The 15,000-nt window shown below is 45.5% G+C and overlaps 2 protein-coding genes across 8 annotated transcripts in view; one reads left to right on the forward strand and one right to left on the reverse strand.

Moving 5' to 3' along the window:
- The first annotated feature begins 682 nt into the window (after window positions 1-682).
- On the forward strand, window positions 683-12,588 carry LOC117752148 (circadian-associated transcriptional repressor-like). 2 transcript variants are annotated; one of them, XM_034569342.1, is made up of 6 exons: window positions 683-1,082; window positions 3,885-4,302; window positions 6,872-6,947; window positions 8,053-8,131; window positions 10,229-10,340; window positions 10,845-12,588. In XM_034569342.1, exons 2-6 carry the CDS (start codon window positions 3,925-3,927, stop codon window positions 11,217-11,219), a joined length of 1,020 nt encoding a protein of 339 aa, XP_034425233.1. In that variant the 5' UTR covers window positions 683-1,082; window positions 3,885-3,924; the 3' UTR covers window positions 11,220-12,588. The 2 variants fall into 2 exon arrangements, with proteins under 2 accessions (XP_034425233.1, XP_034425238.1); XM_034569347.1 differs by lacking the exon at window positions 683-1,082 and adding an exon at window positions 3,735-3,820.
- A 590-nt stretch (window positions 12,589-13,178) lies between these two features.
- The window catches only part of herc1 (HECT and RLD domain containing E3 ubiquitin protein ligase family member 1), a 56,239-nt gene continuing 54,417 nt past the window's right edge, over window positions 13,179-15,000 (reverse strand). For all 6 annotated transcript variants that reach the window (XM_034614888.1, XM_034614896.1, XM_034614894.1 and 3 more), the window contains 3 exons: window positions 14,931-15,000; window positions 14,230-14,535; window positions 13,179-13,872 (listed from right to left, as the gene is read on the reverse strand). The exon at window positions 14,931-15,000 is cut by the window's right edge and continues 83 nt beyond it. In XM_034614888.1, coding sequence (XP_034470779.1) covers window positions 13,687-13,872; window positions 14,230-14,535; window positions 14,931-15,000 — 562 coding nt within the window. In that variant the 3' untranslated portion in view covers window positions 13,179-13,686. The remainder of the gene's footprint in view (window positions 13,873-14,229; window positions 14,536-14,930) is intronic.

Consider the following 15,000-nt stretch of genomic DNA (forward strand, 5'->3'; position numbering starts at 1 on the left):
TACAACAGAATATTTAAAAGTAACAAACTGACTCGTCAGGTGACTCAGCTCCGGGAATAAAAACATTTCAGATGTTTCCAGCCGAGTCTGAATCTTCTCAGGAAACAGGATCTTCTGTAAAACCTACAAACATGAAACGAGCCCATTGTTTATTAAGAGCATGAATGTAAAGGACCATTGTGAGAGGATATGTCCCCCCCCCCCCCATCCAGTGTCATGTTCTCACCAACAGGATGTGACACAGCTGTGGTTTCAGTCTGAGCTGTGGAAGTGCAAGTCATGGGGGGGGCAGAGGAATCATCAGAGATCAACAGGATTCTGATTCACCTCATCTCCTGGAACCAGAAACCACCGGTGCTCAGAGAGTGTGTGTCTGTCCTGTGACAAACTTCAGAGTCGCACAACTCAGGAACTCAACTTCTGACTCATTGTGTGTTTGTGGTGTACAGACCAGAGACAAAGTACAAATACTGAAGTACAAGTACAAGTACAAGTACATTACTGAGTAACTCAATAAATTCCAGCATTAATAAGGCTTCTCTCTGGTCACGTGCTGCACTGACACTCTCAACCAATGGGAGAGCTTCCCTGAAGTGACGCTGCTCATTGTGTCGTCACTGCGTCATCACGTGTTCCCACTGTTGTGTTTATTTTTCCACTGTTTCCTGTGTGTGTCCGTGTGTGTGTGTGTGTGCATGTGTGTGTCTCCCTGTCTCCCTCTCTGTGTGTGTGTGTGTGCGTGTCTCTGTCTGTGTGTGTGTGTGTGTGTCTCCCTCTCTGTGTGTGTGTGTGTGTGTGCGTGTCTCCCTCTCTGTGTGTGTGTGTGTGTGTGTGTGTGTGTGTGTGTGCGTGTCTCCCTCTCTGTGTGTGTGTGTGTGTGTGTGTGTGTGTGTGTGTGTGTGTGTGTGTGTAACCCCGCCCCTCCCGGACACGTTGCCCAGGGAGAGGCTGCACGCGCTCCTGTCTCTAGTACCCGCCCGCCTCAGCTGCTCTCATGGTTTCACTCCATCATCACTTCTCTCCGCGTCCGGACGCTCGACGCTGCGGGTCCTGGTCTCCCGAGCCGCGACACTTCAGCCCGGGTAAGTGAGGCTGTGAGCCCCGGTCCCGGTCCTGCTCCTTCTCCCGGTCCTGCTCCTTCTCCCGGTCCTGCTCCTTCTCCCGGTCCCGGTCCTTGTCCCGGTCCTGATCCCGTTCCTGGTCCCGGTGCCGGTCCCGGTCCTTGTCCTGGTCCCGTTCCCGGTCCCAGTCCCGGTCCTTGTCCCGGTCCCGGTCCCGTTCCTGGTCCCGGTGCCGGTCCCGGTCCTTGTCCTGGTCCCGTTCCAGGTCCCGTTCCTGGTCCCGGTGCCGGTCCTGGTCCTTGTCCCGGTCCCGTTCCCGGTCCCGGTCCCGTTCCCGGTCCTGGTCCCGGTCCTGGTGCACTGTGTTATGATGAAGAAGAGGCTGGTGCCGGGCTGCAGATCTTTAACGCAGCTCCGCAGTTTCCTCTGCTCGTGTACATTTATATATTTATATACATTTATGTGTATAAATATATATAATATACACATTATATAAATGATATATTAATATATTAAAGGTCCCGCTGGTGAAACTGAAGTTTCCGCAGTTTCACATTTTATTGCACATTTGAAAACGTGCGTTTCAACGCGCGCACGTGAACGCGCCCGTGCTGAGGTCGAAGTTGTGAAAATGCGTGAATCTGCATTTCCCACGTGCTCGTATCAGTGTGTGTGTGTGTGTGCATGTGAGTGTGAGTGTGAGTGTGTGTGTGTGTGTGTGTGAGAGAGAGTGTGTGTGTGTGTGTGTGTGTGTGTGTGTGTGTGTGTGTGTGAGAGAGAGAGAGAGAGTGTGTGTGTGTGTGTGTCTTTCTATAGTTCTGAGACTAATTTTGGTTCAATACCATCATTGTGAGGACATTTTGTCTGGTCCTCAATTCTTCAATGGACTGTTTGAGGGTGAGAATCAGGTTTAGGTTAGAACCAGGTTTAGGTTAGAACCAGGTTTAGGTTAGAATCAGGTTTAGGTTAGAATCAGGTTTAGGTTAGAATCAGGTTTAGGTTAGAACCAGGTTTAGGTTAGAACCAGGTTTAGGTTAGAATCAGGTTTAGGTTAGAATCAGGTTTAGGTGAGAATCAGGTTTAGGTGAGAACCAGGTTTAGGTTAGAATCAGGTTTAGGTGAGAATCAGGTTTAGGTGAGAACCAGGTTTAGGTTAGAATCAGGTTTAGGTGAGAATCAGGTTTAGGTTAGAATCAGGTTTAGGTGAGAATCAGGTTTAGGTGAGAACCAGGTTTAGGTGAGAATCAGGTTTAGGTTAGAATCAGGTTTTGGTCAGAATCAGGTTTAGGTCAGAACCAGGTTTAGGTGAGAACCAGGTTTAGGTTAGAATCAGGTTTAGGTTAGAATCAGGTTTTGGTCAGAATCAGGTTTAGGTCAGAACCAGGTTTAGGTTAGAATCAGGTTTAGGTGAGAACCAGGTTTAGGTTAGAATCAGGTTTAGGTTAGAATCAGGTTTAGGTTAGAACCAGGTTTTGGTGAGAACCAGGTTTAGGTTAGAACCAGGTTTAGGTTAGAACCAGGTTTAGGTGAGAACCAGGTTTAGGTTAGAATCAGGTTTAGGTTAGAACCAGGTTTTGGTGAGAACCAGGTTTAGGTTAGAACCAGGTTTAGGTTAGAACCAGGTTTTGGTGAGAATCAGGTTTAGGTTAGAATCAGGTTTTGGTGAGAATCAGGTTTAGGTTAGAATCAGGTTTTGGTCAGAATCAGGTTTAGGTTAGAATCAGGTTTTGGTGAGAACCAGGTTTAGGTTAGAACCAGGTTTAGGTTAGAACCAGGTTTTGGTGAGAATCAGGTTTAGGTTAGAATCAGGTTTTGGTCAGAATCAGGTTTAGGTAGTTGTTATTAAGTTGTGATAGTTAAGGTAGTTAAGGGGTTAGGTTTAGGGTCGGGGGGGTCACTAGCCCCTGACTAACCGGGCTAGTGAATGTGTCAGTGAGTGTCCTCACAAGTACAGAGAGACGTGTGTGTTACATAAGGCTGTGACCTGCTGGATCTGAACCGGAGGTTCTTTAATCTGTGTTCACTCGTCTCTGGATCAGGATCAGGATCAGGATCAGAGCCGAGGACTCGGTTCAGACACGTAGAGACGAGCAGGAGACGTTCACACCGACACCGTCTTTCATGAGGAGTGATGAAGACTTTAAAATAACGTTTCTCTCAGATGTTTAAACATCATGTGGATGAAGATCTGGAACAAGCTGATGTTCCAACTTTAAATCTACTTCAGGGGAAATCCGAGGGAAACGTGATTTTAAAGGTGTCGTCCACTCTCATTGGTTCCAGATCTCTACATCACACTGTAAATAAAGATGACATCATGTGCAGAGAGTGAAGCTCAGGTATCAAGGTCCCGCCTCCAAATCATGAGTCAGTCAGCTGTCAATCATAACTTCTCTGAAGTCCTGTGGGTTTTAATTCAGACTGCAGATAATTATTATCATAATTATTCTCTTATTTGGTCTGAAAAAATATATTAGAGCTCAACGTCTTGTTTTGATTTTAAATCTAAGAATCAAAAAAACACAAAAATATAAATTTTACTAAAATGTCAGAGCATTAAATCAGCTGGAGTCCGGATTCTTAGTCTTTTAGTTTGAAAAAGGAGTGAAACGTTTAAGAGTTTAAGCTGCTCTGACTTCCTGTTTCCTCCTGAAGCAGCTCTGTTCACACGTGGTCCAGATGTGGTGTGAGTCCTTCACATCTCAGCTGATGGTGTTTGGTCTGAATCAGAGAGATCTCCTGTCGAATGTGGAGTGAAGGTCAGAGCGCGTGAACAACCCAACATCTCATGTGTAACATGTGGAACACGTGTTTGTGTGGCAGGTCCGTGATGCTCTCTGCTGGCTGAGGGTCCAACTCCAACATGTCCACCTCAGACTCGGATTACTCCATCGACTGGCTCGCCAGCGATGAGGAAGACTACGACAGCTCCAACGGGTCAAGTCCTCGGGACGGAGCGGAGCTGGTGTCTCCATCCTCTTCATCCTCTTCATCCTCTTCATCAGGAGAACCTCGGACGAGCTGCTGCCCGGCTGCAGCCGCTCACAGTGACTCCTCTGACTGTAGAGATGGAGGTTCTCCGTCACTCAGTCCACTTCAGGGATTTACCTCAGTTTCTACGCAGCAGACACTTCCTGTGGAGTCACGTGGTTCAAACAGGAAGAGGACACACGGCGCCAGTTTGGACGAACTCTGTGAAAAACCTCAAGAAGACACTGAAGATGAGCTGTTCTCGCTCAAGGTGAGGGTTTCTCTGTGATGAGCTGAGAGGAGGTGGTTCTGTGTAATTCACACCTGAGGGTTCGTTCACACTTTAATCTAATGGAGAGCCAAGTCGCTTCTCATCAGCAGCACATTTCATATTTCATATTTCATATTTCATTCATACCTGCATGTTGCACCACAGAGTAAAACGTATTGCATGGATCCAGATGTAGAGGCTGATGTTTCCAGTGGGACAGAAACGACCAGACGGATTATTATGAAACGAACGCTGCCGACTCAGACTCCAACGTACCTGCAGCAAGATGGCGACATTGGTTTCCAAGATATTTTGGCTTCATTTCTGGACAGTAGGAGCAGAAGAGGCCATCTTTATTTACAGCCTGTGGCACAAACATTAAAATGTCCGGTCACTGACAATTGAAGATGCTACTTTTTGGACGGTGGGAGCACAACGTTAGCATTTCCTTTATTCCCACGATGCCGTGAGCTCCTGTTCACCTGGTGGTTGTCAAAGGTATCGTGGGAAATAGGTAAAAAAACAAACCACAGAGGAAACAGAAGCAACACAATCAGAGCCTCAGACTGATGGAGTGAGAAGGTGTCCATCGTCTTCTCCGACAGCTGCTGAAGACCCGTGGACACGTAGCTTTTAGAGTTAGCACGAAGCTAATGGCCTCAAATGGGAGTTAATGGGGGAAATTCACTGGGAATCAATACGTCCTGAAAGTAGAGGAGGAAAGACAGACACACACAGACACACACAGACACACACAGACAGACACACACAGACAGACACACACAGACAGACAGACACACACAGACACACACAGATACACACAGACACACACAGACAGACACACACAGACAGACAGACACACACACACACACACAGACACACACAGATACAGACAGACACACACACAGACAGACACACACACAGACACATACACACAGACACATACACACAGACAGACACACACAGACACACACAGACACACACACACAGACAGACACACACAGACACAGACACACACACACAGACACACACAGACACAGACAGATACAGACACACACAGATACAGACAGACACACACACAGACACACACAGACACAGACAGAAACACACAGACACATACACACAGACAGACACACACGCACAGACACACACACAGACACACACAGATACAGACAGACACACACAGACACATACACACAGACACACACACACAGACACACACAGACACACACAGATACAGACAGACACACACACAGACAGACACACACAGACACACACAGATACAGACAGACACACACACAGACACACACAGATACAGACAGACACACACACAGACAGACACACACAGACAGACACAGACAGACACACACAGACACATACACACAGACAGACACACACGCACAGACACACACACAGACACACACAGATACAGACAGACACACACAGACACAGACACACACAGACACATACACACAGACACACAGACACACAGATACAGACAGACACACACACACAGATACAGACAGACAGACACACACAGACAGACACACACAGACACACACAGACAGACACACACACACAGATACAGACAGACAGACACACACACAGACAGACACACACAGACAGACACACACACACAGACACACACAGATACAGACAGACACACACAGACAGACACACACAGACACATACACACAGATACAGACACACACACACACACAGATACAGACAGACAGACACACACAGATACAGACACAGACAGACACACACAGACACACACAGACAGACACACACACACAGATACAGACAGACAGACACACACACAGACAGACACACACAGACAGACACACACAGACACATACACACAGACACACAGATACAGACACACACACACACACAGATACAGACAGACACACACACAGACACACACAGACACACACACAGACACACACAGATACAGACAGACAGACAGACACACACAGACAGACAGACACACACAGACAGACACACAGATACACACAGACAGACACACACACAGACACACACAGACAGACAGACACACACACAGACACACACAGATACACACAAACAGACACACACACACAGATACAGACAGACAGACAGACAGACAGACAGACACACACACACAGACACACACAGACAGACAGACACACACACAGACACACACAGATACACACAAACAGACACACACACACAGATACAGACAGACAGACAGACAGACACACAGACAGACAGACAGACAGACACACACACACAGACACACACAGACAGACTAAATTAACTGATTATGTGACTTGTGTAATCCTGAGCTCTGCAGTGTGTGGTTGTTAAATACATGTAATATTTTAGATACATGTTACATGTTAGTTACATGTTACATGTTAGTTACATGTAACATGTTACATGTAACTAACATGTAACATGTAACTAACATGTAACATGTAACATGTTACATGTTACATGTTAGTTACATGTTACATGTTAGTTACATGTTACATGTTACAGCAGCCCGGTGTCATGACACTCACCCAGTTCTCTGTCCACCCAGTGCTCCCAGCTGCAGAGCTACATCCCTCCTCTGTCGTCCATCCTGCGCAGCCTGAGGTCAGGACGCTACTCTGAACGTAGGTTTACACACGCACACGTATGAAGCTGATGTCAGCACAACATGTTGTGTGTGTTTGTAATGTTGTGTTCTCTTATTATATTGTGTTTTTACTGTTTGTGTTCAGAACTTTTCTAAACAGAGTGAAGTTAGAAAACCTTGTGTTCATCCTCCCTGGTTTCTCTGCACTGAAGTTCATACTCAGTTTGATTTATTTACTGAACTGATTTTCAGACGTGAGAATTAAACGTGTTGAATCATTTTTAAAAGACTTTTTCCAGAGACCCCCCAGAACTTTGCTGCTGAGGCTTTCATGGGGGGTCAAGTGTCAATCAAGGGTCCCACGTATTTCACACCCAGGTATTAAACATCTAGGTTCAACTTTAAATACATTCACTACACAAAAAACACCACTATGCCCTTTAAAATATATATATACATACATATATACTAGTGCTTTTAATTTGTTCTCCTCATTACCTCCATCAACGAGGGTGTTTCCTCCATTTGTGAGTTTTTAAGCAGAATCACACAAAAGCTCCTGAGCAGATTCCCAGTGAACATCCAGGTGTGGGTGGAGGTTTGAGTGATGGTGAATATTAATGATTCATAAGTTAGAATTCTGACAATATTCTACATTTTCTTTACTGTGTTATTTTTATAGTTGGATCATTTGAACACAGTCAAACTGGATGTTTGTAAGAGTCAGGAAGGAAGATTTAAAATCACACAATCAAAGTAGTCACCAGTCATTTAACATCATTTTAAACTCTGATGATGAAAGTGATGCAGGTGAGAGATCAAAGGTCTGCTCGAAGTTCTTCACACTTCACACCTCATGTGTGTGATGCTTTACACCTGGTGTGTGTGTGTTTTTTAGACGCTTCACACCTGATGTGTGTTTGAGACGCTTTACACCTGGTGTGTGTGTGTTTTTTAGACGCTTCACACCTGATGTGTGTTTGAGGTGCAGGTCTCTGCTGACACAGGAGCTGTAATGATCATGTCTGTGACCGGTGTGATCGTCAGTGAATAAAGTGACGATCACACCGGTCAGAACGCTGAGTGTGATTGGACCCTGGCTCCTCCCCTCAGACTCACTGCAGGATTCTCTTCTCCTGCAGGTCTCAGCACTTTTCAAGAGAGCGTCGCCATGGACCGAATCCAGAGGATCCTGGGGGTCCTGCAGAATCCACACACGGGGTAAATACCTCAAGAATACTTCAGTGTGTGTGTGTGTGTGTGTGTGATCCGACCACATGTTGGATAAACAGCAGTAAAAGTCAGTAAGTTGATTGAACACAGGAATGTTTGTTGGATCAAATAGTTTTGTTTCCTCTACAAGAAACACATTATAATTGAATTTGAATCAGAGGAGAAAACGGCTTCAGGACTAAGAATCAAACACGAACTTCATCTTCAGTGTTCAAGTGAAACGTTAATAATATTATTACCGATGTTCAACAGCCACTTGGATTCGGTTCCTCAGACGAACATATGAAACAAAGTAGAAGCTTCAGGTCTGAGATGGAACTGAACAAAGAATGAATCTTCTCAATGAGAAACCTTCAGACACGTTCCCTCAGAGTAACTCGTGTTTCACTGCTGGACTCGACTGGACCTCACGCTAACGTCTCACACGCTAACGTCTCACACGCTAACGTCTCACACGCTAACGTCTCACACGCTAACGTCTCACACGCTAACGTCCATCTTCAGACGAGTCTCCAGCCGCTCTCCATCACGGGAGGAGTTTGACCGTCGCAGGGTTATTGTCTCATTGTCTTTGTTTTACCTCGATTGGAACCGTGTTGTGTTGTGTTGTGTTGAAAAGACTCTACAATACAGAGCTGTGGGTGCTGAGACTGTGGGAGACTCACACACACAGACACACACAGACACACACCTGTGGGTGAACACACTTTTGAAAACCGATTTGATTTGTGGTCTGTTATTGAAAATATTTCATCTCTGGTCATTTGTCTTGTTGTTGTTTCATTATTATTTGTGACTCGAGAACATGAACAAAGTAAAGTAAACACAGAGTTAAAGTCTTTTCTCAGCTTCAGTCAAATACTTGTAATTCCATCTCTGCTTCTACTGTGGAACAGTTGTGTTGGAAAGTACTCGTCTGTACACATGTTTATTTTTGTCGCTCGGGTGTGTTGTGTGACGTCGGTGAGGTGGTGTGTGTCTGTGATGTGATGCTGCGAGCGGAGGGCGGAGCCTCCACAGGCCGCTCCAGGGTTTATTGGTCTATTTATAGACTGTGAATGGAACGAGGGCCCTCCCCCCCCCCCCCGCTGCCACGTGTGGGCTGCTGCTGCTGCTGCTGCTGCTGCTGCTGTGTGTGTGTGTGTGTGTGTGTGTGTGTGTGTGTGTGTGTGTGTGTGTGTGTGTGTGTGTGTGTGTGTGTGTGTGTGTGTGTGTGTGTGTGTGTGTGTGTGTGTGTGTGTGTGTGTGTGTGTGTGTGTGTGTGTGTGTGTGTGTGTGTGTGTGGGGACTGAACATGCTTCACTTGTCTTCCTCTGTGATCGTCTGATGCTCACATGCAGATGCAGATACATCACAGGAATGTTCACACACACACACACACACACACACACACACACACACACACACACACACACACTTTGTGCTGCTGCACGTTGTCGACCAATCGGCTGCTGGATGTGTCGGCGCTTCATGCAGCTTATGTAATGACCACTGGCGAGACGTCCCTGATCTGAGCTGCAGCTCGGCTGTGGAGACGCTGAAGGAATCACACGACTTCAGCTCCTCCTTGTTCTGCAGCGGTTCACATTCAAAGTACAGTTTATACTTCAAAGACAGATCTTGTTCATGAAGTTAATGTAAAGTTCTTATACAAACTGATCTGTGAACAAAATCATCTTATCGTTTCTAGAACTGATATTTTACAGTGAAATTATCTGCAGATTTATAGAGTTTCATTCATAGAATCTTTAACAAACGAGACGTAGACTCCGAGTCCAGAAAGTGAAGCCTGGACCTGAAACCTGTCTTCTGTGTAGTGACCAGCAGGGGGCGACTCCTCTGGTAGTTTCTATAGAAGTCTATAGAAAATGACTCTACTTCTCACTTTATAACGTCAGGAAACATTCAGGAGTTTCTGTCTCAGTCTCTAGTTTCAAGTCTTCTTCAAACAGCTGATGTTCATTTAGTGAATTATGATCATTTAGAGTCAAACAGACCATAAAGCAGCGGATGTATTTTACATTATAAAGATATTAGTAAAGTATATCATAGTATAAATATGTTAAACCTGTGTCTCTCCTCCAGTGGACGCTTCCTCAGCATCGTACTGAAAATAGAAGAAATGCTTCAAAGTTGGTTTCCTCATATTAAACCAAATCCTCAGACGGACGACAGCTCGTCGGCCAAGAAGCAAAAGGTAAAACTTCAAGAATTATTAAGATGCAGCTTCTGAAATGTGAATATTTCTCTTGTTGAATGATTCTGATGATCTTTATATTTTAGACAAAACTAGAACATCACGATTCCACCAAGTCTCCTTATGAAACCACTTTTAAATTCACTGGATCTAGATTTTTATTTGGATCTGCACCAAATCACACTCTCTAAATATATATATAGATATTTATATATATTATAATCTATAAGATCCCTGAATTATTCCTCAGGGGCTTCAGGAGAAGAGTCTGCAGAACGACAGATTACGTTCAGTCTCACAAAGTTAAAGTGAAAAAAGGTCGTGGATCATTTAATGAATTCTGCTCTGACCCGTTTGAGTGTAAACTGATAATCAGACGAACATCAGCTTGAAATGTGAGGATCTCACAGAGGAACTGCATTCTGGGTAATGTGAAACCAGCCTGATGGAATCATGTGACAGAAACTGCTGCTGAATTTGATTTGTTTCCTCTTCTTCCTCCAGCATCATCATCACAGTGCCTCCCCCCCTCCTGCTCCTCCTGCTCCTCCCTGCTCCTCAGACGTGGAGCCGACCGCCTCCTTCTCCTCCTCTCACCTCACATGGCTTCACTCGTCGCCCGTCTGCTCCGTGAAACCTCTGGAGTCGACGCCCGGCCCTCTGGACCCCCCCTGCAGACAGGAAGTGACCCAGGACAACGCCGTCTCCTCCAGCACCGACTCGCACACGGGGCCCCGGTGCCGCTCCTGCACTCACCCTCGTCTGAGCCAGGGGGCGCTGCCCTTCAAGATCAGCTCCCCTTGTCTGGAGCGCCTCCTGCAGGCGAAGGACAGCATCATCGCTCCCAGGACTGTGGGAGACGGAGGCTGGTTGTCATAGCCGATCTGGGGTCAGATCTCAGGCGGCGTCCAGAGCCCAAGATGCTAAAGCCTTAAACTAAAGCATGTTTCAAAGTCTTCGGAACCTTTTCATCTACATGAAATGTAGAAGATCCAGTTTTCAGGGTGAAACTAAAATAAAGACACTGATTGTTCCTGCTTGAAAAGATGTGACGGGTGTTTGTCTGTGAGATGAATCGTTTCCACTCGTCTTCTGAGTGAAAAGGTTGAAACAATCGTCACGGACTCGTTTCCTCGACTGAACGGTTCCTCTCAAACAAACATTTATGATCTGAAAATGAATGAATCACGTTCGGTTTGATAAAACTGAGACTTTTCATACTGATGCTTTGACTGTTATGTTCCGTTGATCTTTTTAGGTTTGCTATGATTCCTCTACCTCATTCTGAAACCACGTCACAGCTCCACCGACACCTGAGACCACGTTCAGTCAGAGCTCCAGAAAAACTCTCCAAAATGAATCAGTTTGAAATGTGACAGATCAGAGGGATTTGAAAGACTTTGGATAAATGCTCAGATTTCCATTTATCGATGGTCTTTCTTCTTTTCCTCTGAATGTTTCATTAACACGTTCTCTCACTCTGACGACATCTGTAAACCTTTTCATTTGAATCACCAGAGGAAACTTCTCAAATGATTCTTAATGTAAAGTTTCATTTCTCTTGTTCTGGACAGAAGCTCCTGAAACGTGGACAAACACAAACAGGGACGTTTGTTCTAAAAACACTCAAATGTATAAGATGTTTGATCTGACTCAGGATTTCTCACCATTATAGAAAGAAGCAGTGATTTCAATGCTGAGTGAGTCATTCATTTATTTTGAAACCCTGTTAAAACGAGGGAAAATCCACTGTTTACTCTGTGAATTTCAAATTGACAGAAGGTTTTGAACCGTGTGCTTCTCTCAGAGAGAATCCAATAATGTAGTTGTCTCAAAAACTGAACCGAGACATAAACGTGTGGAATAACTTTGTATTTAGTAAAGTTGAGGCTTAGTTTTAAAGTTTGAAAGATTCAGCTGCGACTTGTGAACTGAGTGAGACGAGGAATGAGCGGAGCTGGGAGGACGCGTTGTGTCCTCGCAGCGTCGTGTCCTCGCAGCGTCGTGTCCTCGCAGCGTCGTGTCCTCGCAGCGTCGTGTCCTCGCAGCGTCGTGTCCTCGCAGCGTCACCTGAGAAAAGCTCTATCCTCAGATTATGAATCTCTGGGTACGGATTTGCACATTGGTCTTTTTTCCTCAGCTAACCACAGGGGGCGCTGTATTTACGTGTAGATTGTGAATTAATCAAAGAATTTCAAGTTTAAAAATTTCCAGACTCGTCTACACAAGTTTTCTTCCAAACGTCTCGTACGCGTGCGACGTAACGAACACGCTTCTATTTTCACCTGACGACACCGACGCGTGTTTAAATCACGAATCTTTCAAATCAAGTTCATTTTTTCACTTCACGTCTGTTTTTTTAAGTTAAGTTAAGTTAATGAAGGAAAAAAGACTTTAAATAGAATCACTCGTTTCTCTGTTTCAAAGTGATGCAGTCAAACGGCGCCAACTGCTGGTCAAACGTTGGTATTGCAGCTTTATGAATCGAGTTCATGAACAATTAGTAAAAATAAGTGTGGCTTCATTCTTCTTAAGATCTTCTCAGATTCTGACTCTAGATTCTGCGTCAGACCAAACGCTCTGGAGACGTCTCTGATTCGATGAAGGGATCATGTGACGCGGTCACGTGATTGTGATTTAACGCTGCAGCTGATCACATCTCGTTCGACACCGAACCGGAGCTGAGACCTTTTTCTTGTACATGGTTTTGTGTTTTTTTATTCCCTCCCCTCAGATATAGACTTTGTGATATTTTGTATTTCTGAAATAAATGTGACGTCTTCTTTCTGAGAGGAAACGTTGTTTTTTTACAAACTTCAGCAGCAGAAGAACAAATCAATTATGCAGCATTTCTCATTTATTGTTGTTGCTTGTGGAAACTCAGCAGAGGCAATGAAAACAATAAATATGGATATTATGCAAAACATTTTCCTAATGAAGCATTTTACACAATGTACAATATTCTTTTTTTCCTCCACCACCACGCACTTGAATATTCTATACACATTTCAAACAAAGAAACAGAACCTCCATGCAGAAACCCTGAAAATGGGATGTGGAGTAATGGAAAACAAATTAACACTAAATGCACTTCTCATGTGGATTTCTGTGTCATAAAAACTGCTAATAAACCACAAAGAGAAATGAAGATCTGTGCTGTTTAAGAAGATTAAATGGTAAAAAGTGGTCATTGCTCAGGAGTTTCCTACGACTGATGCAGTGCTGACGACTCGTCTGTGTGTGTGTGTGTGTGTGTGTGTGTGTGTGTGTGTGTGTGAATAAGATAAGTCTGTGCTCGCCCTCTCCTGGGACGTTGTGATGTGTGTGCGTGTCTGTGTTGCCTGCGTCAGTAGTCCGTGTCCGAGCCCTCAGCGTTGTCCACGTTACGGGACAGCATGTAGTTGTCCATGTCGATGGAGCGGCAGTTGTTGATGGCGTAGCGCAGCCGCTCGGCCATGACGGCCTGGCTGGAGTACGGCGGCAGGCGCAGCTGGAAGAAGCAGGTCTGGGAGGTGGGCAGGCTGTCGTACGGCTGCAGAGAGGAAGTCGAATCAAACTTTATCCACAGACAACACGGCATTCTGGGAAAAGAGCGGAGCTACATGCACGCGGATGAGCTTTGGTTTTGAAACTGTTTTGTTAAATCAAAAACAATCTCCATCTGAAAAAACTGGTCACGTGACCCTTCACGTACACAGGTCATGTGGTGTAAACAGGAAGTAGATTGTCTCCTCTGCAGTTGGTTGCTCATGTGACTGCTGAGAACCAATCAGATTCTTTTGAGAGTTTAGCTAAAGTTAATTTAATAAAACGTTCCCAGCTGGATCTGCTCCTGAAACCACTTCACAGTTTGATGTTTAAAACCAGAGGCTGCACATGGTTCACTCACCCTGTCCACCTTCATGATCTGGAACCTCTGAGAGATGTCGGCTGTGTTGGCCGGCAGCCTCGAGCGCCCGGAGACGAAGCGCATGAAGAGGACTCGCTCCTCGTTGGAGAACTCCTCCAGCGTCTGCCAGAACCACTGCACCAGGGCGTGCTGCTCGTCCACCTCCCGGTATCGCACCACCTTCTTCAGCACGTCGCAGCAGATCTCCGGCATCCCGCACACCATCTGCTCCAGCTGCTTGGCCGTCAGCAGCGACAGCAACGGCACCGGCACGATCCACGACATGCCCTCGCGCACCGCCGCCACCTGAGAGGAGGACGGAGGGGTGAGGTCACCGGGCTTCAAACCAACAACCTCAGCTCTGACCACCAAGGTTTTCAGATTTCTGAACATTTCTGTTTCATCCCAGAAGAATCAGAGTGAAAATATGTTTAAAGAATCAAAACATCTAACAAATTCAAATTTACCCTCAACCCCGACTATGAACACAAATAAAATAAATTGATGTATCACAATTCAATCCATGAAAGGACAAGAAACCAATAAACGTGTGCGTCTGTTAAAACGCTGTTGAAGTAGTTTTTTCTCTTCGTGGATTTGATGATAAAAAGTGTAGAAACACAACAGAGAGATGAGATTCTGTAAATTGATCCTGTTCATCTCAACAACCAGCACTCGGCTCCAGCATCACGTGGTCTCACCTGCCGGTCGATCTCGTGCAGCCGGTACTCGATGGCTCGCTCCACGTACTCCTTCCTGTTGGAGAAGGAG

Source organism: Hippoglossus hippoglossus, chromosome 3, assembly GCF_009819705.1.
Source record: "Hippoglossus hippoglossus isolate fHipHip1 chromosome 3, fHipHip1.pri, whole genome shotgun sequence".
Lineage (NCBI taxonomy): Eukaryota > Metazoa > Chordata > Actinopteri > Pleuronectiformes > Pleuronectidae > Hippoglossus > Hippoglossus hippoglossus.